At 41.2% G+C, this 27,435-nt stretch overlaps 1 protein-coding gene across 1 annotated transcript in view; it reads left to right on the top strand.

The window, feature by feature from the left end:
* sptlc2a (serine palmitoyltransferase, long chain base subunit 2a) overlaps positions 1-27,435 on the top strand; it is a 147,999-nt gene that overhangs the window by 69,868 nt on the left and 50,696 nt on the right. Inside the window, exons 8-9 of the mRNA XM_073039299.1 lie at positions 3,596-3,815; positions 11,856-11,982. Of these exons, the coding sequence (XP_072895400.1) occupies positions 3,596-3,815; positions 11,856-11,982 (347 nt within the window). The remainder of the gene's footprint in view (positions 1-3,595; positions 3,816-11,855; positions 11,983-27,435) is intronic.

Genomic DNA, 27,435 nt, shown 5'->3' with positions numbered 1-27,435 from the left:
ATTCAACCTTTGTCTGTAACTCAGTTTCTCAAGTCCCGGCAACATCCTTGTAAACCTTCTCTGCACTCTTTCAACCTTATTAATATCCTCCTTGTAATTTGGTCACCAAAACAGCACACAATACTCCATATTTGGCCTCACCAATGCCTTATACAACCTCACCATATTCTTACTCTTGTACTCAATACTTTGATTTATAAAGGCTAATGTACCAAAAGCTCTCTTTATGACCCTGTCTACCTGTGACGCCACTTTTAGGGAATTTTGTATCTGTATTCCAAGATCCCTCTGTTCTACTGCACTCCTCAGTGCCCTACCATTTACCTTGAATGCTCTACCTTGTTTTGGCCTTCCAAAGTGCCATACCTCACACTTGTCTGTATTAAACTCCATCTGCCATTTTTCAGCCCATTTTTTCCAGCTGGTCCAAATCCCTCTGCAAGCTTTGAAAACCTTCCTCACTGTCCACTACACCTCCAATCTTTGTATCGTCAGCAAATTTGCTGATCCAATTTACCACGTTATCATCCAGATCATTGATATAGATGACAAATAACAATGGACTCAGCACTGATCCCTGTGGTACTCCAGTAGTCACAGGCCTCCACTCAGAGTAGCAATCCTCCACTACCACTCTCTGACTTCTCCCATTGAGCCAATGTCTAATCCAATTTACGACCTCACCATGTATACCTAGCGACTGAATCTTCCTAACCTCCCATACAGGACCTTGTCAATGGCCTTACTGAAGTCCATTCACTGCCTTTCCTTCATCCACTTTCCTGGTAACCTCTTCAAAAAACTCTAATAGATTTGTTAAACATGACCTATCATGCACAAAGCCATGTTGACTCTCCCTAATAAGTCCCTGTCTACCCAAATACTTGTAGATCCTATCTCTTAGTACTCCTTCCAATAATTTACCTGCTACCGACGTCAAACTATAATTTCCTGGATTACTTTGAGTCTTTTTTAAACAACGGAACAACATTGGCTATCCTCCAATCCTCCAGCACCTCACCCGTAGATACCAACATTTTAAATATACCTGCCAGGGCCCCTGCAATTTTAACACTAGTCTCCTTCAAGGTCCGAGGGAATACCCTGTCAGGTCCTGGGGATTTATCTACTCTGATTTGCCTCAAGATAGCAAGCACTTCTTTCTCTTCAATCTGCATCGGTTCCATGACCTCACTGCTTGTTTGCCTTATTTACATTGACTCCATGCCAGTTTCCTTAGTAAATACAGATGCAAAAAACCCAATTAAGATCTCTCTCGTTTCTTTTGGATCCATACATAGCCGACCACTCTGATCTTCAAGAGGACCAGTTTTATCCCTTACTATCCTTTTGCTCTTAATATACCTGTAGAAGCTCTTTGAATTATCCTTCACCTTGACTGCCAAAGCAACCTCATGTCTTTTGGCCCTCCTGATTTCTTTATTTTTTGCACTTTTTATACTCCTCACGCATGTTATTTGCTCCGTTTCCTATACATGTCATACATCCCTCTCCTTCTTTATCAGAGTTCCAAGGTCCCTTGTTCTTATTCACTTTGCCTTTAATCCTGACAGGAACATACAAACTTTGCACTCTCAAAATTGCTCCTTTGAAGGCCTCCCACTTGCCAATCACATCCTTGCCAGAGAACAACCTGCCCCAATCCACACTTTTTAGATCCTTTCTCATTTCTTCAAATTTGGCTTTTTTCCAGTTTAGAACCTCAACCCAAGGACCAGATCTATCTTTATCCATGATCAAGTTGAAACTAATGGTGTTATGATCACTGGAACCAAAGTGTTCCCCTACATACACTTCCATCACCTGTCCTAACTCGTTTCCTAATAGGAGATCTAATATTGCATCCTCTCTAGTTGGTACCTCTATATATTGATTTAGAAAACTTTCTTGAACACATTTTACAAACTCTAACCCATCTAGACCTTTAACAGTATGGGAATCCCAATCAATATGTGGAAAATAAAAATCCCCTACTATCACAACTTTGTTTCCAGCAGTTGTCTGCTATCTCTCTGCAGACTTGCTCCTCCAATTCTCACTGACTATTGGGTGGTCTATAATACAATCCCATTAATGTGGTCATACCTTTCCTGTTTCTCAGCTCCACCCATATGACCTCAGTAGACAAGCCCTCTAATCTGTCCTGCCTGAGCACTGCTGTAACATTTTCTCTGACTAGCAATGTCACCCCCCCCCCCCCACCCCACCCTTCATTCCTCTGCCTCTATCACATCTGAAACATCAGAACCCTGGAACATTAAGCTGTCAGTCCTGTCCCTCCTGTAGCCAAGTTTCACAAACAGCTATAATATCATAATTCCATGTGTCAATCCACGCCCTCAGCTCATCAGCCTTCCACACAATACTCCTCGCATTGAAATACACACACCTCAGAAGATTATTACTACCACACACAACCCTTCTATTGTGACTTTGCATGAACTTTTAACATAATTTATTTTCACCCCTGCTCTGCTATCTGTTCTGGCACTTTGATTCCCATCCCCCTGCAAATCTAGTTTAAGCCCTCCACAATATTACTAACAAACCTCTCTGCAAGGATATTGGTCCCTTTGTAGTTCAGGACCAGTATGAGATTTGCCACCCTCTGGCCGCATCCTTCAATCCTGAAGTCGTGCCCTCTAGCCCTAGGCTCCCCTACCATGGAAAATAACTTTGCCATATCTAATCTGTTCAGCCCTTTTTACATTCAGAATGTTTTTGAGATCCTCCCTCATTCTCCTGAACTCTGGGGAATACAGCCGAAGAGCTGCCAGATGTTCCTCAATATGGTAACCCTTGCGAGTAACCCTTTCATTCCCTGTTCAACCTTGCCCTGTAATTCGGGTCCTCAAGTCCCAGCAACATCCATTTAAATTTTCTCTACACGTTCAATTTTGTATCTTTCCTGTAAATAGTTGACCCAAACAGGAAAGGAATGGAGGGTTATGGGCCGTGCGGGTCAGTGGGACTAGGCACGGACTAGAAGGGCCAAGATGGCCTGTTTCCATGCTATAATTGTTATATGGTTTAACAGCACCAATTCCCTGTATTTATTGAAATTCCTACCTAGTGGTGACAGATTTTATGGATAGAAGTGTGATACCATCCCACTGTTGCTAATAGCCCAAGTTTGTGCCATGAAATGCAGGGAATTGAGTGATGTGCAGTGACTGATTTTGTTTAAGCTTTAGGGTGAGGAAAGATTGCAAAAATCGAGGCAACTTGACTCCGTGCCATGGACAGAACCTAATGAGCACTGCTGTATCTGCAGGTCTGGCATGGTACAGTATAAAAAAGAATCATTACATTGCAATAAAATGAAATTGGCGATACTTTCAGTGACAATATCAGAGGCTAGTGTACTGTACTTTGGAAATTGTCTTGAAAGTTTGTGACTGTGTTGATAATTGACAAAAACCATAATGAGAACAGAATAAACAATTTGTTTTTCAAGTTAATAAAATTTGGTCTTTGAATTAACAGAACTGTATACCAGATGAGAAGTGTTAGGTTAGTGATGACCGGGACATTTTAACAATGTTAAGTGCAAATCTGCCTTCCTTGTTCACAGTATGGAAGGTTCCATTGTCCGCTTGCCTGAGATAGTAGCTTTAAAGAAAAAGTACAAAGCCTATCTTTACCTGGATGAAGCTCACAGCATCGGGGCTCTAGGACCCACAGGTCGAGGTGTGGTTGAATATTTTGATCTGAACCCCAAGGATGTGGATGTCATGATGGGAACTTTCACCAAGAGCTTCGGCGCAGCTGGTGGATACATAGGTGGCAAAAAGGTACAATAATTTTTCTCACCCTTCCCATGTCAAATCCTTTTATGAAGTGCCATAATAGATCAAGTGTTTTGCATCTCGTTTGCCTCCTAAAGGCTGGTTGTTTATAATAATGAGCTGAACTTCCTCCTATGCATTAAAGTCAAAATAAAATTTATTCAAAGTGAAATTAAATTGATTATCAGTGGATTTAGTCTCCATATACTACTTTGAGACTCCTTTTCTTGCAGGCATTTACAAGAAAGTAAAATAATTTATGAAAAACTATGTACCTAAAGGCTGACAATATGCAAAAGACTAATTGTGTAATTTTTTAAAAAGGGCATGAATTTGTAGAGTCCCTGAAAGTGAGTCTGTTGGGTTTTGGAATCATTTTAGAGTTGAGGTGAGTAAAGTTAGGTCAAATATGATGGCAGAATATAGTATTAATGGTAAGGCTCTTGGCAGTGTGGAGGATCAGAGGGATCTTGGGGTCCGAATCCATAGGGCACTGAAAGCAGCTGCACAGGTTGACTCTGTGGTTAAGAAGGCATATGGTGTATTGGCCTTCATCAATCGTGAAATTGAATTTAGGAGCTGAGAGGTAATGTTGCAGCTATACAGGACCCTGGTCAGACCCCATTTGGAGTACTGTGCTCAGTTCTGGTTGCCTCACTACAGGAAGGATGTGACAGCCATAGAAAGGAGGAGATTTACATAGAAGAGGAGATTTACAAGGATGTTACCTGGATTGGGGAGCATGCCTTATGAAAACAGGTTGAGTGAATGTGGCTTTTTCTCGTTGGAGCGACGGAGGATGAGAGGTGACCTGATAGAGGTGTATAAGATGATGAGAGGTATTGATCATGTGGATAGTCAGAAGCTTTTCCCAGGGCTGAAATGGTTGCCACAAGAGGACACAGGTTTAAAGTGCTGGGGAGTAGCTACAGAGGAGATGTCAGGGGTAATTTTTTTTTCTCGGGTGAGCGCATGGAAGGGGCTGCTGGCAATGGTGGTGGAGGCAGATGCGATGGGGTCTTTTAAGAGAATTTTGGATCGGTACATGGATCTTAGAAAAATAGAGGGCTATGGGTAAGCCTAGTAATTTCTGAGGTAGGGACATGTTTGGCACAACTTTGAAGGCCGAAGGGCCTGTATTGTGCTGTAGGTTTTCTGTGTCTCTGTTTCTAACTACTGTTCCTGAACCTTGTGGTGTGACTTCCTGTACCTTCTGCCTGTGGTTGTAGCAAGAAAAGCCTGTGTAGTGGGTGTCCTTGACGATGGATACTGCTTACTTGTGGCAGTGCTGCTTATAAATGTGCTCAAAGATGGGGAGTGCTTTGCCTGTGATGGACTGGGCTGTCTCCAAGACTTCACATAAAGTTGTATGTATTGCATTAGAAGCAATATATTTTGCTGTTCTTAATCCAGATGAAAGGCAAACTGCAGATGCTGGAGGTCTGAAGTAAAAGTAATGCAGAAAACACTTAAGCCAAGTGGCTTTTGCAGAGAGAAATGGTTGATGTTACAGGTCAATAATTTCCCATCAGAGCTGCTCAGTTCTGATACGAACAGGAAAGGCTGCTTATCTATAATTGCTGAAGTGAATGTCAAATGTAACAGGTCTAAATATTATATTGGGTTCTTTGTTGCATTGGGTTAGTTTGGAACAGTATACAGGACCTATAAAAAGTATTCACCACCCTTGAAAGTTTTCATGTTTTATTGTTTTACAATATTGAATCAGTGGACTTAATTTGGCTTTTTTGACTCTGATCAACAGAAAAGCCTCTTTTGTGTCAAAAGAAATTACTACAAATTGGTCTAAATTTATTACTATTGTTAAACAAAAACTAATTCATTGCATACTCACTCACCTCCAAGTCAGTGTTTAGTAGATGTACTTTTGACAGCAATTACAGCCTTGAGTCTGTGTGGATAGGTCTCTCAGTTTTGCACATCTGGACACCAAGTTTTCCCCATTCTTTACAAAACTGCTCAAGCTCTGTCAGATTGCACGAAGATTGTGAGTGAACAGCCCTTTTCAAGTCCAGCCACAAATTGTCAATTGGACTGAGGTCTTGACTCTGACTTGGCCACTCCAGAACATTAACTTTGTTGTTTTTGAGCCATTCCTGTGTAGCTTTAGCTTTTTGCTTGGGGTCATTGTCTTGCTGGAAAACAAAACATCTCCCAAGTCACAATTGTTTTGCAGACTGCATCAGGTTTTCCTCTAGGATTTCCCTGTATTTTGCTGCATTCATCTTACCCTCTAATTTCACAAGCCTTCCAGGGCCTGCCGCAGTGAAGCATCCCCATCGCATGATGCAGCCGCCACCGTGCTTGATGGTAGGGATGGTGTGTTTTTGATGTGAGGCGTTTGGCTTGCACCAAGCATGGCGTTTAGTCCAATGGCCATAGAGCTCAATTTTGGTTTCATCAGACTGTAGAACCCTCTTCCAGCTTACTTCCGTCTTCCACATGCCTTTCTGCAAATTCTAGCTGAGATTTCATGAGGTTTTTTTTTCAACAGTAACTTTCTCTTTGCCATTCTCCCATAAAGCTGCGACTGGTAAAGCGCCAGGTGAACAGTTGAATGCACATTCTCTCTTCACAGCCACTGAAGCTTTTAACTCCAGAGTTGTCATGGGTCTCTTGGTGGCCTCCCTCACTAGTCCCCTTCTTGCATGGTCACTCAGTTTTTGAGGACAGTCAGCTCTAGGCAGATTTATAGCTGAGCCATATTTTTCCTTCTCTTGATAATTCACTGTACTCCAAGGGATGTTTAGTGACTTGAAAATTTTCTTGTATCCATCTCCTGAAAATAGTGGAAGTTAGCACAATATCCTGAAATGGGAGGGTGAGCAGCCAGAGGTGGTGGTACATATTGGTACCAATGACATAGGTAGAAAAAGGAAGGAGGTGCTGAAAACAGAATACAGGGAGTTAGGAAGGAAGCTGAGAAGCGGGACCTCAAGGATAGTAGTCTCGGGATTGCTGCCTGTGCCACACGACAATGAGTCTATGAATAGAATGAGGTGGTAGATAAAAGTATGGCTGAAGGATTGCAGTAGGGGGCAGAGATTCAGATTTATGTATCATTGGGAACTCTTCTGGGGCAGGTGTGACCGATACAAAAAGGACGGGTTGCACTTGAATCTGAGCAGGACTAATATCCTGGCGGGGAGGTTTGCTAATGCTATTGGGAAGGGTTTAAACTCGATCTTCAGGGGTTGGGAACAGGGAGGGAGGTAAAAGAGGCGGGGGCGTGGCATTGCTAATCAGGGATTGTGTCATGGCTACAGAGAAGGAGGCAGTCATGGAGGGATTATCTACTGAGTCAGTGTGGGGTGGAAATCATAAACAGGAAAGAGGTAATAACTACTGGGTGTTTGTATAGATTCCCCCCCCCCCAAAAAAAAGTAAGAGGGACATCAAGGAGCAAATAGGGAGGTAGATTCTGGAACGACACAATAATAATAGGGTTGCTGTGATGGGAGATTTTATATGGGGTGGAATTTGTTAGTGTTCAGGAAGGTTTCCTGATGCGATATATAGATAAGCCAACTAGAGGAGAGGCTGTACTTGATCTGGTATTGGGAAAAGAACCTGGTTAGGTGTTGGGTCTCGCAGGAGAGCATTTTGAAGGTAGTGATCACAACTCTTATCTCCTTTACCATAGCGCTTGAGAGGGATAGGAGCAAACAGTTTGGGAAAACATTTAATTGAGGTAGGGGGAAATGTGCTATTAGGCAGGAACGGGAGCAGATGTTCTCGGAGAAATGCATGGCAGAAATGTGGCAAATGTTCAGGGAACACTTGCATGGTGTTCTGTGTAGGTATATTCCATTGAGGTAGGGAAAGGGTGGTAGGGTAAAAGAACCATGGTGTACAAGGCATGTGGAAAATCTAGTTAAGAAAAGCTATGAAAGGTTCAAGAAACTAGGTACTAATAGAGTTCTAGAAAATTGCAAGGTTGCCCAGAAGGAGCTTAAGAATGAAATTAGGAGAGCTAGAAGGGGCTATGAGAAGGCTTTGGCAAGCAGGATAAAAGAACCCCCCCCCCCCCCAAAAGGCATTTTATAAGTATATGAAGAGCAAAAGGATGAGGCACATGAGAATGGGACCAAACAGCTGCAACAGTGGAAACGTGCATGGAGTTGGAGGAAGTAGCAAAGGTACTGGAGTACTTGACTTCAGTATTCACCAGGCAAAAGGACCTTGGTAATTGTGGGGATGTCTTGCAGTGGATTGAAACACTTAAGAATATAGACATTAAGAAAGAGGATGTGCTGGAGCTTTGAAAAAGCATTAAGGTTGGATAAGTCGCCGGGACTGGATGGGATGTATCCTTGGCTTCTGTGGGAAGCAAGGAAGGAGATTGCTGAACCTCTGGCGATAATCTTTGCATCATCAATAGGGACATGAGAAGTATTGGTGGGTTGCAAATGTTGTTCCCATGTTCAAGAAAGGGAGTAGAGATAACCCAGGAAATTATAGACCAGTGCGTCTTACTTCAGTGGTGGGCAAGTTGTTGAAGATCCTGAGAAGCAGGATTTATGAGTAGTTGGAGAGACATAATCTGATTAGGGATAGTCAGCATGGCTTTGTCAATGGCAGGTCATGCCCCATGAGCCTGATTGAATTCTTTGAGGATCTAACAAAACACATTGAAGATAGAGCAGTGGATGTAGTGTAAATGGATTTCAGTAAGGCACTTGATAAGGTACTCCATGCAATACAAATTCAGAATTAAGGAAGCATAGGAGCCAAGAAGCCCTTGCTTTGTGGATCCAGAAATGGATTTTCCACAGAAGGCAAAGGGTGGTTTAGATGGTTTGTATTCTGCATGGAGGACGGTGACCAGTGGTGTTCCCCAAGGATCTGGCCTGGGACTCTCCTGTTCGTGATTTTTTTTTTTGTATATAGTCTACCTGGATGAAGAAGTTGGGGGTGGGGGGTTAATAAGTTTGCTGATGACAAAGGTTGAAGGTGTTGTAGGTAATTTGGAGGTTACAGTGGGATGTCGACAGGATGCAAAACTGGGCTGAGAAGTGACAGATGGAGTTCAATCCAGATAAATGTGAGGTGGTTCATTTTGGTAGGTCAAATTTGAAGACAGGCTATAATATTAATGGTAAGACTCATGGCAGTGTGGAGGATCAGAGAGATCTTGGAGTCTGTGTCCATAGGACACTCAAAGCTGCTGCACAGGTTGACAGTTTTGTTAAAAAGGTGTCTGGTGTGTAGCCATCATCAACTATGGGATTGAGTTCCAGAGCCATGAGGTAATGTTACAGCTATATAAAATCTTGGTCAGAACCCACTTGGGGTATTGTGTTCGGTTCTGGTCAACTTACTACAAGAAGGATGTGGATACTATGGAGAGAGTGCAGAGGAGATTTACAAGGATGTTGCCTGGGTTGGAAAATGTGCCTGAGAATAGGTTGAGTAAACTTGGCCTTTTGGAGTGATGGAGGATGAGAGGTGACCTGATATAGGTGTATAAGATGATGAGGGGCATTGATTGTGTGGATAGCCAGAGGCTTTTCCTCCAGGACTGAAATGGCTAACATGAGGGGGCATAGTTTAAGGTGCTTGGAAGTAGGTTTTTCCACACAGAATGGCGGGTGCTGGCAGTGCATTCCACGCAACAGTGGTGGAGGCGGAATACTTCAGGGTTTATTAAGAGACTGTTTGATAGGTACATGGAGCTTAGAAAAATGGAAGACAATGCGGTAGGGAAATTGTAGGCAGTGTCTAGAATAGGTTACATTGTTGGCACAACATTGTGGGCCGAAGCACCTGCGATGTGCTGTAGATTTCTGTGTTCTAAGTTGGAGAAATTAGTGTTCATGCCATCAGTTTGGAAACTATCCAGCTGGAATATGAGGTGTTGCTTTTCCATCCCTCACATATTTGCAGTGGAGGAGGCCAATGGACCAACATGTAGGAATGGGGATTGGAATGTAAGTATTTGGCCACTGGTAAATCCTGCATGTTGCGGGCAGAGCAGAGGTGCTGAACAAAGTAGTCCTGCAATCTATGTTGTCTCATTGGTGTAGAGAAGACTGTACCAGGTGCATTACATACAGTAGATGACCCCAACATGACTCACAGGTGAAGTGTTTAATGGAACTGTAGTTGTAAGAAGGCATTGTAGCTGCTTACTATCGCCACCTCCTGGCAATCACTGAAAATGCTATTAAAAGTTGATTTCTATAAACCTTGGACTCAGAAACAAAGCACCTAATTTAAATTCATAATTTTTAATTGAAAATTAATTAACCTGAGTAAATCTACTGCTTTTTTTCTCGTGAGGACATTTAAATCAGTCTAATGTGTACCACAAGTGATAAGAGTGCCATTAATGTTAATGCAAACTGACCTGAGAAATCCTGTCTACTTCATCACACAGGTCATGCCACACAGTTAAATGGGTTTTAAAGTTATTGGGGTAAGGCTGCTGTGAGTGTTGATACTGATGTGCAAAACTTGAAATATAAGGGTGAAATTGCATCATGTTGTATTTTTAATTAATACTTGAAAACACTGGGTATGTAGAGGGCTTACAATGAATTTTTTCTCAAGCAGTATAATTTGACATTGGCATAATTATTGTCTTTGTAATTTTCATCCCAATTCAACACTTAAAAGTTCCATTTCTCACCTAGCCAAGTACCTTTTTAACTGAGACTTGGAATGTGCCAAAAAATGCAATGTCCTGAATCCACTAGGTGGGAGCAATGATCTACAAAACAGACTGTAAGCAGCCAGAGCCGAAATCTATTTCAGTTTACTTCGTGTGTGCCTGTCTTGAGGGCACAGTGATCAGCGCAGAGCTTCTGCTTCATGAGTCTTAACAACTTGGTCTCTTGACCTCTCATCTTAACCATGTGGAGTTCGCACATTCTGTGCAACCATATTGGTTTTGATTGGACCGACCTCTGGTTTCCCTTTGTATCGCAAGGATGTGCTAGAAGTTAATTGTAAAGTAGCGCCAGTGCGGGTGTTGACAGAAGGTGAGGGCAAAATGCTAAGGAATAAGTGATGAAAGTGTGGAATTAATGGGATTGTTGTGAGGGCTAACATAGACTTGCTGGGCTGAATGGCCATCTGTCATAAGGAAGTAATTTTCAAGGATTCCATAGAATGCAAATTTAACTCTGCCTCACCAGCTCATTTTAACAAAGGGTTGCATGTTCTTTAACTTGCAGATCTGAAATGATACTACAAAAATAATTTGGTGCATTGATAGTGTATATCAATCTATCTACATATTCCACAAAATGGTTTGTTACTATGGCTTTGGATTCAACTTACTGCAGAGAATTAAAGTTACTGTATTATCCAATTCCAAATGTGTTGGGTAAATGAAAAGGAAATTAGATTTGTAAAGTCCAGTAGCTGCTGGTATTCTGGATGCTATGGAAAGGTGTGGAAAAGTAAGAAACACCTTGGCTTTTTATGATTGCAAGTGTTATAAAAAGATTGTTAAATAGCTTAGAGTTGGTGTAGGTGGGAAGGGGCACTTTGAACACTAGAATTAAAGCAAGTTTCAAAATAGGGTTAGAGCTAAAAAAAATTTAGATATATTGGTTGGGTTTGAATTTCAGAGTTAAATTCTACCCTTGGGAAAGATGGGCACATAAGAATAATCTTTTTAACCCCTCAAAACTATTCACCCATTCAGAAAGGTTGTAGTTAATTTATGACCCAATTTCATGTTTCCTTTGTTTCTATAGTCCTTATAAATTGATGTAAAAATCCATTGTTTAAAAATCAACATCTAACAGTTGCAGGCTGCTGCAATACTGTGTTGAAGTGTTCCCTTAGTATAATTCTGAAAGCCCTGCTTTTGATTTTCTTTTCGGCTGATTCTAGACTCTCCTAACTACCACTTAATTTTATAAATTTCAGGGAATTTAGTGCTAGTTTCCATAATTAAAAACAGAAAATGTTGGAAATGTTCAGCATCGCTGGAATGAGAAACAGTTCATTGTTCATTTTGGTGGCTGTTTCTTTAATGACCTTTGTAACATTTGGGATGTATCTGCATTTTAGGAACTTGTGGACTATCTTCGCTCATATTCTCACAGTACGGTTTACGCTACTTCAATGTCTGCACCTGTTGTAGAACAGATCATCGCCTCCATGAAGTGCATTATGGGAGAAGATGGTACAACTCTTGGTAAGTTTCTATGGCATAATGGAAGGTGGAACTTTCAGACTTTTTGGATACATTGGACTCTTGGAGGCCATACCTTGGTGGAAAAGATCATTCTATAGTGTACCATGAATTTCTGCTAAGTTAATGAAAAGAAAAACATACACTGCGGAAATAGTAACCATGAAAAGTTAGTACAACATGCCTATATACTATGTGTGTTACTGTTAATATTCTTAATCTTAACTATGATAGACCTAAATTTTATTTGTGGAGCTTGTTTTCTATTGGTGAATGCATGCTTGTTCTTGCAAAGTTATACAGATGACATCAATGTGGTACAAGTTTTGATGTCCTTTCTGCATCAAGGATGTGGTAGCCTAGGTCCGTGTCAGTGTTGTCCCAATTCAGTCCTTTGTGCTGCAATATCTCAATCAATAGTAATTCATTGCTATTGCTTAAGTGGCATTTATTTTGTAGTCGTTAGTACAAATCTTCAGTCTACAAGGTCTAAGCTAACCAAGTGCTAACTGTACTTAGTTCAAAGTCACCTATTTAATAGTGACTCGAGTTTGCTAGATGTTTAAATTCTGTAAGTCCTTTTCTTTGCCACCTCTTGTGCTTAAGAGGATATTCCATGGTTCTCCTGTGGTGGGTGTGAGGAATGCTCTGCCAAGGGTGGTGACAGAGGTAGATACATTAGGGGTATTAAAGAAACTCTTAGATAGAGAAATGAAGGGTTGTGTAAGAGGGAAGGGTTGATTGATTTTGTACAAGTTAAAAGGTCAGCACAACATCATTTAACAGAAGGACCCATACTGTGCTATAATGTGCTGTTTTACCTTAAACTTATGTCCTCTAGTCTTGAACTAGGAACATTTCTTACGAATTAACCTATCTATGTCCCCCTTTAATGTGTGTGTGTGTGTGTGTGTGTGTGTGTGTGTATATATATATTTGCGCACACGCTCCCTCCCTCCCTCCCTCCCTCCCTCAAGCAGGAGTATTGTTTACTTTCTGAGAATGCTGACACCAGCCAATCCACCATCAAGGGCATATAGTTCAGGTTTAATTGGCATTCACCATACATGGATACAGCCATACGAAACAGTGTTACACTGGGGCCAAGGTTCAAAACACAGTACCAACAGTCTCATAGCACAAGGCACGTAGAGCACAAATAAGATAGCAGTAAAATAGTCTGACAAGAAAAGTATAGTCCAAGACCCTGAGTCCATGAACGTTGCAGCAATCTGCAGTCAAACAATACAGCTGTATTCTGCCGAGCGAACACTGCGGGGCAGCACAGACTCCAGCTTGGACAGCGTACCACACCACCTTCGGTAGAGCACTCTGACTCCACCTCTCTCCTAGGTGACTGTAAGTGGGTGACGCCACGGCTTAAAGCCTAATCCTTACAATGACTGAGGCCGCATGGCTCCCCTGACATCCACCAATAAATCAGTGAATCGAATTTGCTGCATTCCACATTAATAATGTCCAACAGGGTCTTGCAATCACAAGAAAAGTGACTCGCTGTTAGACTGCACACTGGCTTTGTGCACCTCTGACGCAGCCAGCAGCACAATCCACAGCAAGTCCCGTTCCTTCAGTTTCTCTGCTAACGAGCAATTGGCTGATGGGGTAGACCTGCAGTACTTCCAAGTTTTTAATGTTCAGCAGGGTCTTGTGATTATTTTTTTTTAGAAAAAGCATTTAAAAAGAATGGTGTCTTTGGTATATACAGAGAAGTGCCAGGAAAGGTCCAGTAGCAACATGAAGGATTTCACCCTACCTGCTCATCAACTGTCCCACTCCCATCAGAAAGGAGTCTACATAGCACCAATGTCAACACCAACTCCAAAACAGTTACTTAGCCCAAACAGTAAGGTTGATCAGCACCTCCACCCACTAACTAACCCCTCTGCACACCAAGCCACCACTATTTTATCATTTCCAGTCAGTCACCTTGTGTACAAATACTCCTGTGCCTAGCATCACTTCACAGACATGAAATCAATCTATGTATATAAGCTATCTTATGTATTCACATTTATTGTGCGTTTTTTTGTTATTGTTCTTAATAGTGTTTCTTCATGCTGCAATGAATCCGGAGTAACAGGAGTTTTACACTTGTGTAATGGAAATAACATTAAACAAACTTGAACACTATATGTGTTATATTTAACAACTCGGCGTTTGAAATCATTAGTGAATGAAAAGTGAATATATTTTGTACTGTTTGCCGCTACCCAGAATTTTGGCACCACATGCATTTTTGTTCCATTGGGAATGTTATGTTAGTAACTGAAATCTGCTGGCTTCAGAGTTTAAGTTTCTAATTTATTAGTTTCAATATTCTAAGGTCCTAATGTTTGAAACTAAGTCAGCAGGATAAGGTAGTTTAGAGTGTCAGTTGCAATGATTCCTGCTGAAATACCTTTTGGAGGAGTGATTTTGTATGAAGTATTTTGTGAGTCTTTCAGGGCAAGTATCTAGTAAGTTCCGTTGGGGAGCAAAAGGGTCACTTGTGTGTGGAGCTTGGAATATGGGTGAACTCTTATTCATGTTCACCACAAAGGCTATGGAAGATGGTTCAGGGAGTGGGTATCTGGATAATCGGAGCAGGTGACTTGAGATATTAGATGTTATGGGCTGCATAATAGGGCAGCGTAGTACAATACAATAACAAGCTTTTCACCCATAGCAACACAAAATGCTGGAGGAGCTCAGCAGTTCAAGTAACAAGTATGGAGAGGAATAAACAGTTGACATTTCAGGCAAGTCCCTTCAGGGTTGGAAAGACAGACAGACATACTTTATTGATCCGGAGGGAAATTGAGTTTTGTTACAGCCGCACCAACCAAGAATAGTGAAGAAATATAGCAATATAAAACCCATAAATAATTAAATAATAATAAGTTAATAATCATGCCAAGTGGAAGTAAGTCCAGGACCAGCCTATTGGCTCAGGGTGTCTGACACTCCGAGGGACGAGTTGTAAAGTTTGATGGTCACAGGCAGGAATGACTTCCTATGACTCTGTGTTACATCTTGGTGGAATGAGTCTCTGGCTGAATGTACTCCTGTGCCTAACCAGTACATTATGGAGTGGATGGGAGTCATTGTCCAAGATGGCATGCAACTTGGACAGCATCTTCTTTTCAGACACCACCGTCAGAGAGTCCAGTTCCACCCCCACAACATCACTGGCCTTACGAATGAGTTTGTTGATTCTGTTGGTGTCTTCTACCCTCAGCCTGCTTTCCCAGCACACAACAGCAAACATGATAGCACTGGCCACCACAGACTGGTAGAACATCCTCAGCACCATCCGGCAGATGTTAAAGGACCTCAGTCTCCTCAGGAAATGGAGACAGCTCTGACCCTTCTTGTAGACAGCCTCAGTGTTCTTTGACCAGTCCAGTTTATTGTCAATTTGTCAAAAGGAAGGGGAAAGAAGCCAGAATAAGAAGTAAGGGAGGTGATGGAGGTGACTGGTGAGGAGAGAGCTGAGTGAGGGGAGGGGGAATTAAGTGAGAAGCTGGGAAGTGATAGGGGGATGGGGGATAGGTGAGGAGAGAAGCTGAGGAGGGACACCGGAGCGTGGTGATGGGCAGATGAGAAGGGAAGGAGTTGGAGGGTATCCAGAATGGAAAATGGAAAAGAGGGGTGGGGGTGGAAGTTACTGAAAGCTAGAGAAGTGGTTGCTCATGCCATTGGTTTGAAGGCTGCCCAGATAGAATCGATGTTCATGCCATGATTTCTGCATTCTCCCAGAAGTTTTTGTAGGACTTGCCTTTCATCCTAAATAGGAGTTGGTTCTCTCATTTGTATTAGATGCGGCTTCCTGATCCTAAAGGTAGCATGGCTTTCTGTAACTTCAGCTGCACTGAATTTTCAACAAAAGTGTGGCTCTGATACCAAGAAATGCCTCATAGATGGTTATTTCCCACTCTGAAGAAGTAAAGATAATCAAAAGATGTACTTTTTTCTCCCTAACGTCCACACCCTCTGCCTTTGTTGGCTACATGTTGCACTGTAAAGAATCAAGACACCTTTTTAGATTAAAAGATCAAATAGACATTTAATTTGGAAAGAAATATTATCATTTAATGATTTGTGCAAGCTGCGAATCAGAAATGATGCAAGGAATAGATGAGTATTTTAATCTTGGTGTAAGGTAACAATGGATGTCTTTTTTTTAATGATGTAATTGGGTAACTTGGCTACGATTAAGTGGTGAGAAGTACAACAAAGTTCATGCTTTGTGCTGATTTTTATAAACTGGGAAATAGGAATAGTGGGTGAATAATCTTGCATATGAAATCTAATCAGTATTTTAACAATTTAATTCTGGTTTTAACTGTTTCTAGGTTATCTGTAGCATCTTCATCTCAATGTTGAAGATGATTTGTATCCATTTGTGTTTTGTAGGTACTTGGGTGATCAGTACAGCTAAAATGGAACTATAGTTCTCTTTCTCTCCCTCTCCCCCACCCCCCCAATTCATCTAGAAGCAGGATACCTCCAATCTTGAGTTCTCTAATTTACTCACGATGATTATGCTCCACGAATTTGGGAACTTTACTGCTAACTTTTGAAGTTTGGCATCCATCTTGTGTGGTGTAAATTCAGGCTTAACTTTTGTCAGCCTATTGTTCAACATTTCGAGTTGTTGATGCTTAGTATGGCAGTTCAGAACTCATGAGTTATTACATTAGGAATCTAGTTATTGAATTAAATCCTGAGATTTGCACTTGGTGCTGATGTTGGGTATTGACCTTGGCTTTACATTTATTAACTTAAATTGAGATCACCTAGACGTCACAGTGGGAGTTGTGATGTTACCCACAGAGTACATTGAGGATCAGTACTATGCCCTCAGCAATTGACAGATTATGGTAATGACTGTGCTCAGCCCTTTCATGTAATTTGCTGGCAAAGGTTTGGCATTCAGAGTGTGAGGGTGAACAGGTGGCAGTGAGCATAATGTGAGGAAAATTGGATTATTTGGTAGGAAAATTAGCAAAACTATATCTAAATAGTGGAGCTAATGCTGGCTTTCAGACAGGTCTGGAAGAGCTATTGTACAAAATACATAGTGGACTTGCAACAGCAGCAGCAAACAAAGTTGCTCTTTTACAGGGCGTTTGCAGCACAAGGTTAAGAAATTTCACTGCTTCAATAAGGTTGTTAAGAAGGCCGCACCTAAAGTGGTGTCTTGCCAAAGAAAAATGGACTGATGGTTTTGCACTGAATTCACCTACAGGATTTTGAGGGTATTCATGTTGAACCATAAAGGATTAGGAACATCCTATACCTGGGTAGGTTGGATGAGATTTGATGTCATTGAAATATACAACATTCTGAAATGGGGTGATAATTGATGTGGCTGGTTCCTTAAACTGGAGACTAGACCTAGGGTCTGTAACTTCTGGGTAAGGGATCATTCATTTTTGATGGATGCCCAGTGAAACCTTATGGAAGGAGTTGGAAAATCAAATTTGTCATACCTGGTTGCTGCACTTTGAAAAGCCACTTTTCTAATTATTGTTACTGTGAATAGACCAAGTCCACATAAGCTTTAGATAATCTGTTAATGAGCATGTACTTTGCCTTTTTACCTAATTTTCACTTAATGAATTGCCTGGAGCAGATTAAAAGAAATAGTCTGCTTCTGGAAAAAAAACTGCATTGGTAAACTTTGCACAAGTTTATTTCACGATCTTGAAATGGTTGTAAAATGGAATGGGAGTAGATGGCCAAAGGAGTTGGGTATTTTTCTTTTGGGAGGATACCATAGAACACTACAGCACAGTACAGGCCCTTCAGCCCTCTATGTTGTGCTGACCCATATAATCCCTAAAAAAACAAAGTACTAAACCCACACTACCCCATAACCCTCCATTTTTCTTTCATCCATTTGCCTGTCCAAGAGGCTCTTAAATACCCCTAATGTTCTAGCCTCCACCACCATCCCTGGCAAGTCATTCCAGGCATTCACAACACTCTCTGTTTTAAAAAAAACTTACCCCTGATGCCTCCCCTAAACTTCCCTCCCTTAATTTTGTACATCTGCCCTATGGTGTTTGCTATTGGTGCCCTGGGAAACAGGTACTGACTTTCCACCCTATCTATGCCTCTCATAATCTTGTAGACCTCTATCAAGTCCCCTCTCATTCTTCTACGCTCCAAAGAGGAAAGTCCCAGCTCTGCTAACCTTGCTTCATATGACTTGTTCTCCAATCCAGGCAACATCCTGGTAAATCTCCTCTGCACCCTCTCCATAGCTTCCACATCCTTCCTATAAGGAGGTGACCAGACCTGAACACAATACTCTTAATACCATCTCCTGATTCACAGGGCCCCTCTACCTGGAGTAGCTTTTCAAAGATTGTGGCTGTTTGTGAACTTTGGGCATTTCCATGGTCATTAGTGGCAATTTACCAGTTGCTTTTCCTGGACCCTTTCTTCTCATCCATACAGAGAACTTATGGCAGCAAAGCTGCTTGCATGTGGCAAGCTGCAAAAGTAGCAGACATCGTTTGTCTTTTTTTAACCTTCAGGATGGGGAGGGTTGTATAACTACTGCATAATCACTGCCTCCAAAACAAATTTTGGGGCATAAGAGAAAGATGCATTTTAGACTCCAAGGAATTGGTTTGAATTAGCAGAAACCATGAGTATACATCTTTAAATTCAATGTAGAGGGTTGTAAAATGGCCAAAAAAACTTCGAGGGGAATGTTAATTCTGTCCTGCTCATGAAGGGAAGGAAATTTACCCCTTCATCATTTTGCTGGAAAATTGCCTCTGCAACGTCCATTCTCTTTCAGACTTTTTGCAGGATTTGATGCCTTAACAATTGCTCATGTTTGAGTTGGAAGTACATTTATTATGCAAAAACTATTTGGCAAGGATGCATATAAGAAAAACATAATTTTGAAAAGGGAAATCAGAGAGTCCCCTTGAGGACTAATTTTTCCCAAGGCACCAAGTTGAAAGTCAGATGTAATGATTGATAGTGTTTGTGAAAACTGCTTCTAACTTCCATCAGTCAGAATTCTGTGACCTTGCCATTTAAACAAGAGACTGAGTCTCCATTCTTTGGTTCTTTATCCATCAAAGTGTTTCTCACACTAATTCAAACATTTTAATGGAAAATTACATAAACTTTTCATATGGAAATTTATGGGTGATTCTCCCCCCCCCCCCGGCTCAGGTGAACCCCCCCCCCCCCCCCCCCATCAGCTGGTATTGAAAATTCAAAGCCTGAACACAGTTTTAAAAAGCCCAGTACTGTGAGTGGGGATAGAGTGGAAAAGGTAGAATTTGGCAAATGTCCTTCAAAATTTTAGCTGAGCTTACTAAATGTGAATGTGTGAGCTTTAACATTAATATTAAATACCTGCTTAAGCTGCCACACATTGAAATGATACAGAACCTGCTGAGGAATGCTTTCACATGGGGACAGCTTCTCCACTGCAATCCATAGCATGGTTCAGTATTCATATAGTCATTCTGTGGTTTCCTAATGAATCTGCAGGATAACAAGGTTTTAAGTTAACTTCCAGCACTAACATCCTGGTATCTATACTTTAAATATTAAAGACAGCTTGGTAGCATAGTGGTTTACAGCACCAGCTTTTGCTGATCGGGGTTCAATTCCCTTTGCTTCCTGTAAGGAGTTTGTACGTTCTCCCCGTGACTTACTCTGGTTTCCTCCAGGTGCTCTGGTTTTCTCCCAGACTGTAAAAATGTCTATTTAAGTGCAGGTTTAAAAACATAAACATTAAAACAAGTACAAGTCCTTGTCCTGAATTTTAAGTAGCAGGGACATTTCAAACTCCATTTGAATTCTCAGTGCCGAAATCCAGTCCCTGAATTACCATTATCATGCCAGAAAGCAGGATCATGCATAAGGTTTGAAAGGCTTTATTTCAGTACACGATCTCCTGAGGCATACCTATCAAATTTTGTATACTAAAGCTGCTTCTGCCAGAGGAGAAATGTATTCTTTGGTGAGCATGCAAGTTTGGGTTGGGGGGGCTGTTGTGGGAAGGAGTCTTGAGCTATGTATACACATCGTTTAAAAGTCTCCTAGCTACATTGTGTGTAAAACCACCAGAGATCCATAGGGAACCAGTGGTGGTTCGATGGAGGGGCATCATCACTTCTGTTTGCTTTCCCTCTTTGATCAATTGCTCTCCAAAAGAAGCATGGAATTCCAATGAGTTACTGCTTCCAACTGCAGGTTTGAACATAAACAGGTTGACTTGCTCTTGAACTACTTTGATCTGAAATATGCTGCAACTTGAGACTTCAAAAAAAAGTACTATACTTCAGTTGGGATTTTGATTACACAGCTAACTGAACCATAAATGGAAATGAGCAGTTGAAACAATCTTCTACAAGCGAGTTTGCAGTATATCTCTAGTCAGTGTCATTGAGTTTATTCTTGCCTGAAGCAGGCTTCCTTTTTCAAGTTCCCATGAATTCTTGTTTGCGGCTGGAAAAACAGCTTGAAGTTTGTGTAAATATGACTCCGCAGGGAGGGTAAAGACCGTAAGACCAATAGAAATAGGAACAGAATTAGGCATTTGGCCCATCAAATTTGCTTCGCCATTCAGTCATGGCTGATTTATTATCCCCCTCAACACTATTCTCCTGCCTTCTCCCTATGACCTTTTGGCACCTTTACTAATCAAGAACCTATCAACCTCAGCTTTAAACTTGCTCAATGGCTTGGCCTCCTCAGCTCTCTGTGGCAATGAATTCCACATATTCACCACCCTCTAGCTAAATAAATTCTGCCTCACCTGCTCTAAAGGGATAATTTTGTATTTTGAGGCTGTGCGATTTGGTCCTGGACACTCAACCTTTGGAAACATTCTAAAGTCAGGCAGAGCGATAGTGATAGAAGACTCAACAAATAGACGGGATTCTGTAGCAGTGAAAGTGGTGTCAGGGTTGTGTCTCCTTGCTCTGTAGAGAATGTCTCATTGGCTCCAGAACATACTCTGAGGAGGGTGATATTTGACTGGATTGGGTTAGTAAACTGGATGAATTGAATTGATTGCCATATTTAATCAAAGGGAACCCCCAGAAAAAGAAATCTAAAATTTACTCTTTGGAAAGATAACAAATTTCTAACTTCAGTTTAGCATGAACATGAACAGGATTTGTTTCCAGATTGAGTCTGAATTGGATTCTGTGGTAGTTTTGGTGAAACAAGCCATAGGACCTACTGGAGTCAGTTATATAGCAGAAATTAACTATTTGGCCTACTGTGTTGATGCGAGCCATCAAGTAAGGATCTGTAGGAATTCCATTTTCTAGCACTCTCAGCTTGTAATTTTCTAGGCCTTGATACTTAGTGTTCATCAAAATACTTCAGTGTTAGGGTATCTTACCTTTAAGGAGTTTGTTCAGATTTTTTCACCCAGAGTGGCTGAGATTCTTCCTCAAATCCCCTCTAAATCATCCATCCTTTAAACCTCTGGCCATGAACATCTCAGCTAAGCGAAAGCTTTCTCACTATCTGTGCCCCTCATAATTTTTTTGCTTGCCATGCTGTAGAATTTGGTAATAATTCCCAAATTTATTGATTAAACCATTTGTGATTGTGCTTTTAGATTAAAAAAAATGTCCTCAGCTTAAGAATGCTCCCCTGATCTATTCTTTCTCCTTTAGGGAAGCTTCTTCAAGCAAACTTTTTGAGAATATTCCTTTATGTCATCTGTAGCTCTATCAATTTACATTTCCTGGAACATTTGAAAGACTCACAGTAAATGCTTATTCCTGTTGTGATTGTCCATCTTTTGGGCATCCCAGCTGACAGTAAAATACTTGGCCTTGGATGAAATCATTAGATTATCGAGTGAAATCTCCTCAGTGTGAAGAACTGGTGTGTTTGAATTGTGAATAAAATTGTGGAAAGTGAGCAATGTATTGCTGAAGGAATGCATGCTAAATCTCAATTTGAATATTCAACATTAATAGCTATATCTCTGTACGTCATGGTGATAGAAAAAACTGCAGGTACTGGGAATATTTGGCAGGTTAGATGGCATGAATGGGGAAAGAAGTTCAAGTTGATCTTTCAGTCATCAATTAAATTTTGACTTTTTCTTCGCCGTCAGCAAGAAAGGTAGCATCAATGTATTTTGAATAGTTTGTTTTACTATATGAGATGACTTAATTGTTTTTTTCTTAATGGAGTTGGCACAATGGAGAAGTGCTTATAATAAACTAGTTATGGGAGTGTATAAAACAGTCAAATTGGGTCCTGTATATTGTAAATTAAATAAAGTGCTAATGCTGGTAATTTGAAATAAAACAAAATGCAGGAAAATCAGTAGGTCAGGCAGCATCAGTGGAAAGAAACAGTAGAGGTTTTTGACCTGAAACATTATTTGTTTCACTTTTTATAGCTGCTGAGTTTTCCCAGCATTTTCTATTTTTATTCCAGTACATTGTAGTTGCTTTTTGGATAATGGAGCTTCCTTTTTTAAAAAAAAATAATAAATTTGGACTAAATTTAAACTTATGACATTTTTACCATTCTCTGAAAATGACTTGGTGCACGTAGCCTTGAATGAAAGAAAACAGTTGCACCTGGGCTGCTTTTGGTCAGAGGATAAACTAAGATAAACAAAGATCAATCCATAGCCCTTATTGTGTTTATTTTATATTGTAAATCCAGGTATTTCTCTTAACAAAGATAATGATCGCAATATTCCTGCACAGAGGAGCTCGTTAGATGTCTTCATTCCAGTTCCTGCAAGTCCGCTTTATTGTGATAAACATTACACACATGAAACTTGTGGTCAAAATACAATGCCATGTTCCTGCAAAGGTTTTTTCTGCCTGAAAATTCACAAGATTTTCAAATGTGTAATTTGGAGGCAAAGTTGGTTAGACCTGCCCCACATTCAAGGTGACCTGAGCATCAGTATCAGGCATTTCCTCTTCCCTCCCTTTCTTCCCCACTGCCCATGCATATTTTGGAATGTTTCTTTTGATAGAAGTGAATGATTCTCAATTTCTTAATGAGCCATTAAAAAAATACAGATAATTTTTATCAGCTTGAATCACAAGACACAAGCTTTGAGGCTTATGACGTAGTGAAGTTATCATCTCAAACTTTTTCGATGGACCAGAAAACTTTCAATTAGACTAACTAGATGCAGCTACTTATCTCAGATGCATGGTAAGAGGGCTGGGCTGCAGATGAGGTTATAACAATGAGGGTGCAGTTCCCCCCCCACCTCTACTCAAACATTTGCTAATTTTCAGGCTATCAAGAACAAAGTTGAACTAAGGGTAAACACAAGAAAGCCTGCAGATGCTGGAGATTCAAAGCAACACACACCAAATGGTGGAGGAACTCAGCAGGCCAGGCAGCATCTATGAAAAAGGGTAAACAGTCAAGGTTTTGGGCCGAGATCCTTCAGAGTTAAGGACAAGACTGACGTACCAAAGAGAACGGAGGGATTGCTATGTGCTATGTCGCACTGAAACGTGACTTGAAGTTGCTTCATCTGATTGTGTCACTCAACCCAAGAGCTTCTCAATTTACTGGATGGAGCATATGATATCCTCAGGCAAAATCTGGGGCATTAGGGGTCTGCAGCTTGATCATCTCCTCATGCTGCCTTGATGCGATAGTTCTGGCAGAGCTCCTGCTAAGCCAGTTTGGAATATTGAATGAAGTGTCGCCCATACTACCTGCGATGGGAGTTCACTTCAGCTATCTTGACAGTAGTCTACATCCCACCTCCGATAACTCTATTCGACAGCTGTTAGAGCACTGAAAGCCTGGCACCATTAAGGTAAATGTGGCTTGTTTGGCACACTATAAACCATTATAAACAGTCACCCCCTTCACAGCACACAATGGCAGCTGGGTATATCACCACGCTTGGTCACTTGGACTACTGGAGCTCCTGCCAATGTTGTACTGGCAAGGGCATGAGCGCACCACTACCTGCAGGTTCTCAGTCTCACACCATTATGATTTGTAAATGCCAATAGTTCTTTGCTGTTTCTAAATTCCCATATGACTTGTGCAGCTATGTGCTATCAGAATATCTTCAGAATTATTGCATTTGTTTATAAGGGTACCTCACTGGCTCCACCACCTTGAGGACTGACAATAAATGCTGGCCTTGTCAGCAGCACTCGGGTCCTGAAAAATGAATTAAAATACTCTCTTTCAAGAAACCTTCAATCATGAGGAGACAATTGAAGTGGTTAACTCAAGTCTGATGAACCCAACTAGTGGTAAAGAACCATTTTCTGAAGAGTGGGTGCTTGTCCAAAGCAACAATATAAATAGCCAATATAAATGGTGAAGTTGAAGAATCAGATGTTGTCAAATAGTCAGAGTAATGTACCATGGAAATGGGTCCTTCAGCCCAATTCATCCATGCAGACCAAGATGCCCATCTAAGCTAATCCCATTTGTCCACATTTCACCTATACTCTAAACCTTTCTGTGTACCTCAGCCACTTTGGCAGTTCATTCTATATACCCGCCACCTTCAGTGGAAGGAAAAAGTTGCCCTTAGCTTCCTTTTAAATCTTTCCACTTCCACCTTAAACCTGTGCACTCTAGTTCTTGATTTCCCCACTCCTAGAAGAGCTGCATTCTTTCATCCTGTATATGTCCCTCAAAGCTCACTGTTCAGAGTGGATTAATGCCAGTTGAAGAACCAATCTGGTTCATTAGTAATAAGAGCCACAGCTTTAAATATGAGCAAGTAAATCAGGCCAGGGAGTATCTGGAAGCAATTGCAAACAAGATGGATCCAATAATTTGTTGATCTGTTCAAGGATCCCAGCTTAAATATAGGCCTAATTGGTTGGTGACCTGAAATATCAGAAATTGGTTCTAAGATCATAAGACATAGGAGCAGAATTGGCCCATTTCACCCATTAATTCTGATCCAGCATTGTGGCTGATTTATTATACCCCTCAAACCCATTCTCTTGCCTTCTCCCGGTAATCTTTGACATACTAAAGAACCTATCAGCTTCTGCTTGAAATGTACTCAATGACTTGGCCTCCACAACTGTCAATGCCAATGGATTCAACATTCACCACCCTCTGGCAAAAGACGTTCTTTCTCAGCTGTTCTAAAGTAGCATCCCTCTGTTCTGAGGCTGTGCCCTCTGGTCTAAGACTTCCCTATTATAGGAAACATCTTCTCCACATCCATTCCGTCTCGGTCATCAGTGAGATCTCCCTCCCCTCATTCTTCTGAACTCCAGCAGGTACAGGTCCAGAGCCATCAAATGCTCCTCATTCTTTAACTGTTTCTTTCCCAAACTCACTCTCATGGACCTCCTCTGGACCCTCTCCAATGCCAACACATTCCTTCTTAGATAAGGTTGACTTAACTGTTTCTACCTGAACTGAATACTTCCGGTTCTTTCAATATTTTCAAGGTCTTGGCCTGAAATGTAGATTCCATTCCTTTCCATCGAAGCTGCCTGACCTAGTGAGCCCCTCCAGCATTATGTATATGTTGCTCTGGATTTCCAGCATCTGCAGAATCTCGTATGCTTAGTATGTTTCTGTTTTTGGTCTATTTATAATTGAATTAAGCAATGACTAAAGTAGAAGAAGAATACTAGTGTTGTTATTGATCTCGAAGGAAATAACAGAAATTTGCTGGGAAGTTTTCAAAGGTGTGAGGAAACCCTATTCTGCAATACATTTTTAAGAAAATTTTATTTCTGAGTTAGCTTGTCAGGGAAAATTAGTCCCAAAATTTCACATTACTTTTATTCTATTCTGATGTTTTTAAAATAACTGTGATCTGAAGTTATCTAGTTGTGGAAGAGATGCCTTCATTAATTCAGGTGAGTAGGTGGACCCTTTCTTTATTTTACTGTTTACAGACTAGCTTTGCTTCCCGCAGATGTCTTGTAGCATTCTTTTAAGGAGCACAATGTTCTATTTTGGCTTGTCAGATAAACACTAATCCATCCCTGATGTGTAACCTTCTATCTAAACCAGATCACTTACTGTTTACTAACTGGCAGAAGACAAATGTTACTTTGTTCAACGTTGTGCACGTTTTCCTTAAGTACCTGCATGCTGCTGCATTATGAGGGACATGGCATAGGCAGGAAATGAATGGAAGTCATACTGCTGGAGCAGTGGTTGTTAGGCCTGAATTACCTAATGGCCTGCTGAGAACACAGATCTGGAATATGGAAAAGTACTGTAAAAATAATAGAAGATTGAGTCCATCGAGAAATGAGAACCATCAATTTGCATCCGCTGGCCTTGAGTTAAAACACCTAGAAATAGAGAAGATTTAGTGCAAGAGTTTCCAACCTTTTTTTGCCATGGACCCTCTACCATTAACTGAGGGTTCCATGGTTTAGAGGGATATAGGCCAAGCTTGAATGGGAATCTTGACTGTCATGGACCAATTGGGCTGAAGGCCTATTTCTGTACTATGATGTGTTACGAACCCCGTAACTGGGTCACTTACCAGCAAAGATAGAGAGGTCCGTTGAAGTCTGATGGTACTATTTTTAACAGTATTTATTAGTAAATATACACAAATATCAATGCAAACATACAGATAATATACGTCGTCAATACTAAATGTAAAAGTGCAGGTATAATAATAATCAATAAGAAATAGCTCTATCGTTGTCTGGGGGATAATGTATTGTCCGATGGAAATATAAAAGTCACTCAGTTCATACAGGCTTCAGCCTTTGGGGACCGCTGGGTTTTCAATTGTTGGAGAGAGAGAGAGATTTTGAGAATAGAAACTTGCCAGCTTTCCTTTATCCGCTCTTGATCCGTATTCGTCCTTTAGCGAGGCCGTTCCGTGGAGGACGTCATCCGGGCAAGGATGGACACACACAAAAGCCTCCACCGGTCTCATACGTTTCTCCTGGTGTGTCTAAAGGGGTTGTTCCCCAGACCTTCTTTTATCCTTACTCACGGGGTCTCAGATGTCAATCAGGTTGGGATGATGCAATCCCTCAACCATCCCACTCTGGTCACCCCCTGAGGGCTTCAATGAATAGTACAGTTCTCAATACACAATTCCGTCTCCAAGAGACAATAGCCGTTATCAATGGTTCCGCCTGGCTGAGGCCAGGACACATTCCAAACCTGTGTATTCTGGACGTCTCTCTCTCATTTCCTGGGTCCCAGACCCGAATTAATAGCGATCTTGCGATTCTCAAAAAGGAGGGGGCTACTTTGTACCCTTCGGCCCCTCAGAGTTGTGGCACATTCGTAACAGATGCTAAATGGAAGTGGTAAGGGGCTCATTAGTGAGAGGAATAGGCAGGTTTTCCGCAGCCAAGAACAAGACTCCAGAAGATTCCAGTGCTGGGGTCAGATGTCATCCAGGCACAAGATACATCCAAACTTGAAGGGGGCCAGTATATTTGCAGGCAGGTTTACTTGGGAGGTTTTTAACTAATTTGGCGTGTC

This window comes from Hemitrygon akajei, chromosome 3 (assembly GCF_048418815.1).
Source record: "Hemitrygon akajei chromosome 3, sHemAka1.3, whole genome shotgun sequence".
In the NCBI taxonomy this organism is placed as follows: Eukaryota; Metazoa; Chordata; class Chondrichthyes; order Myliobatiformes; family Dasyatidae; genus Hemitrygon; species Hemitrygon akajei.
This window is presented reverse-complemented; position numbering and strand designations above follow the sequence as displayed.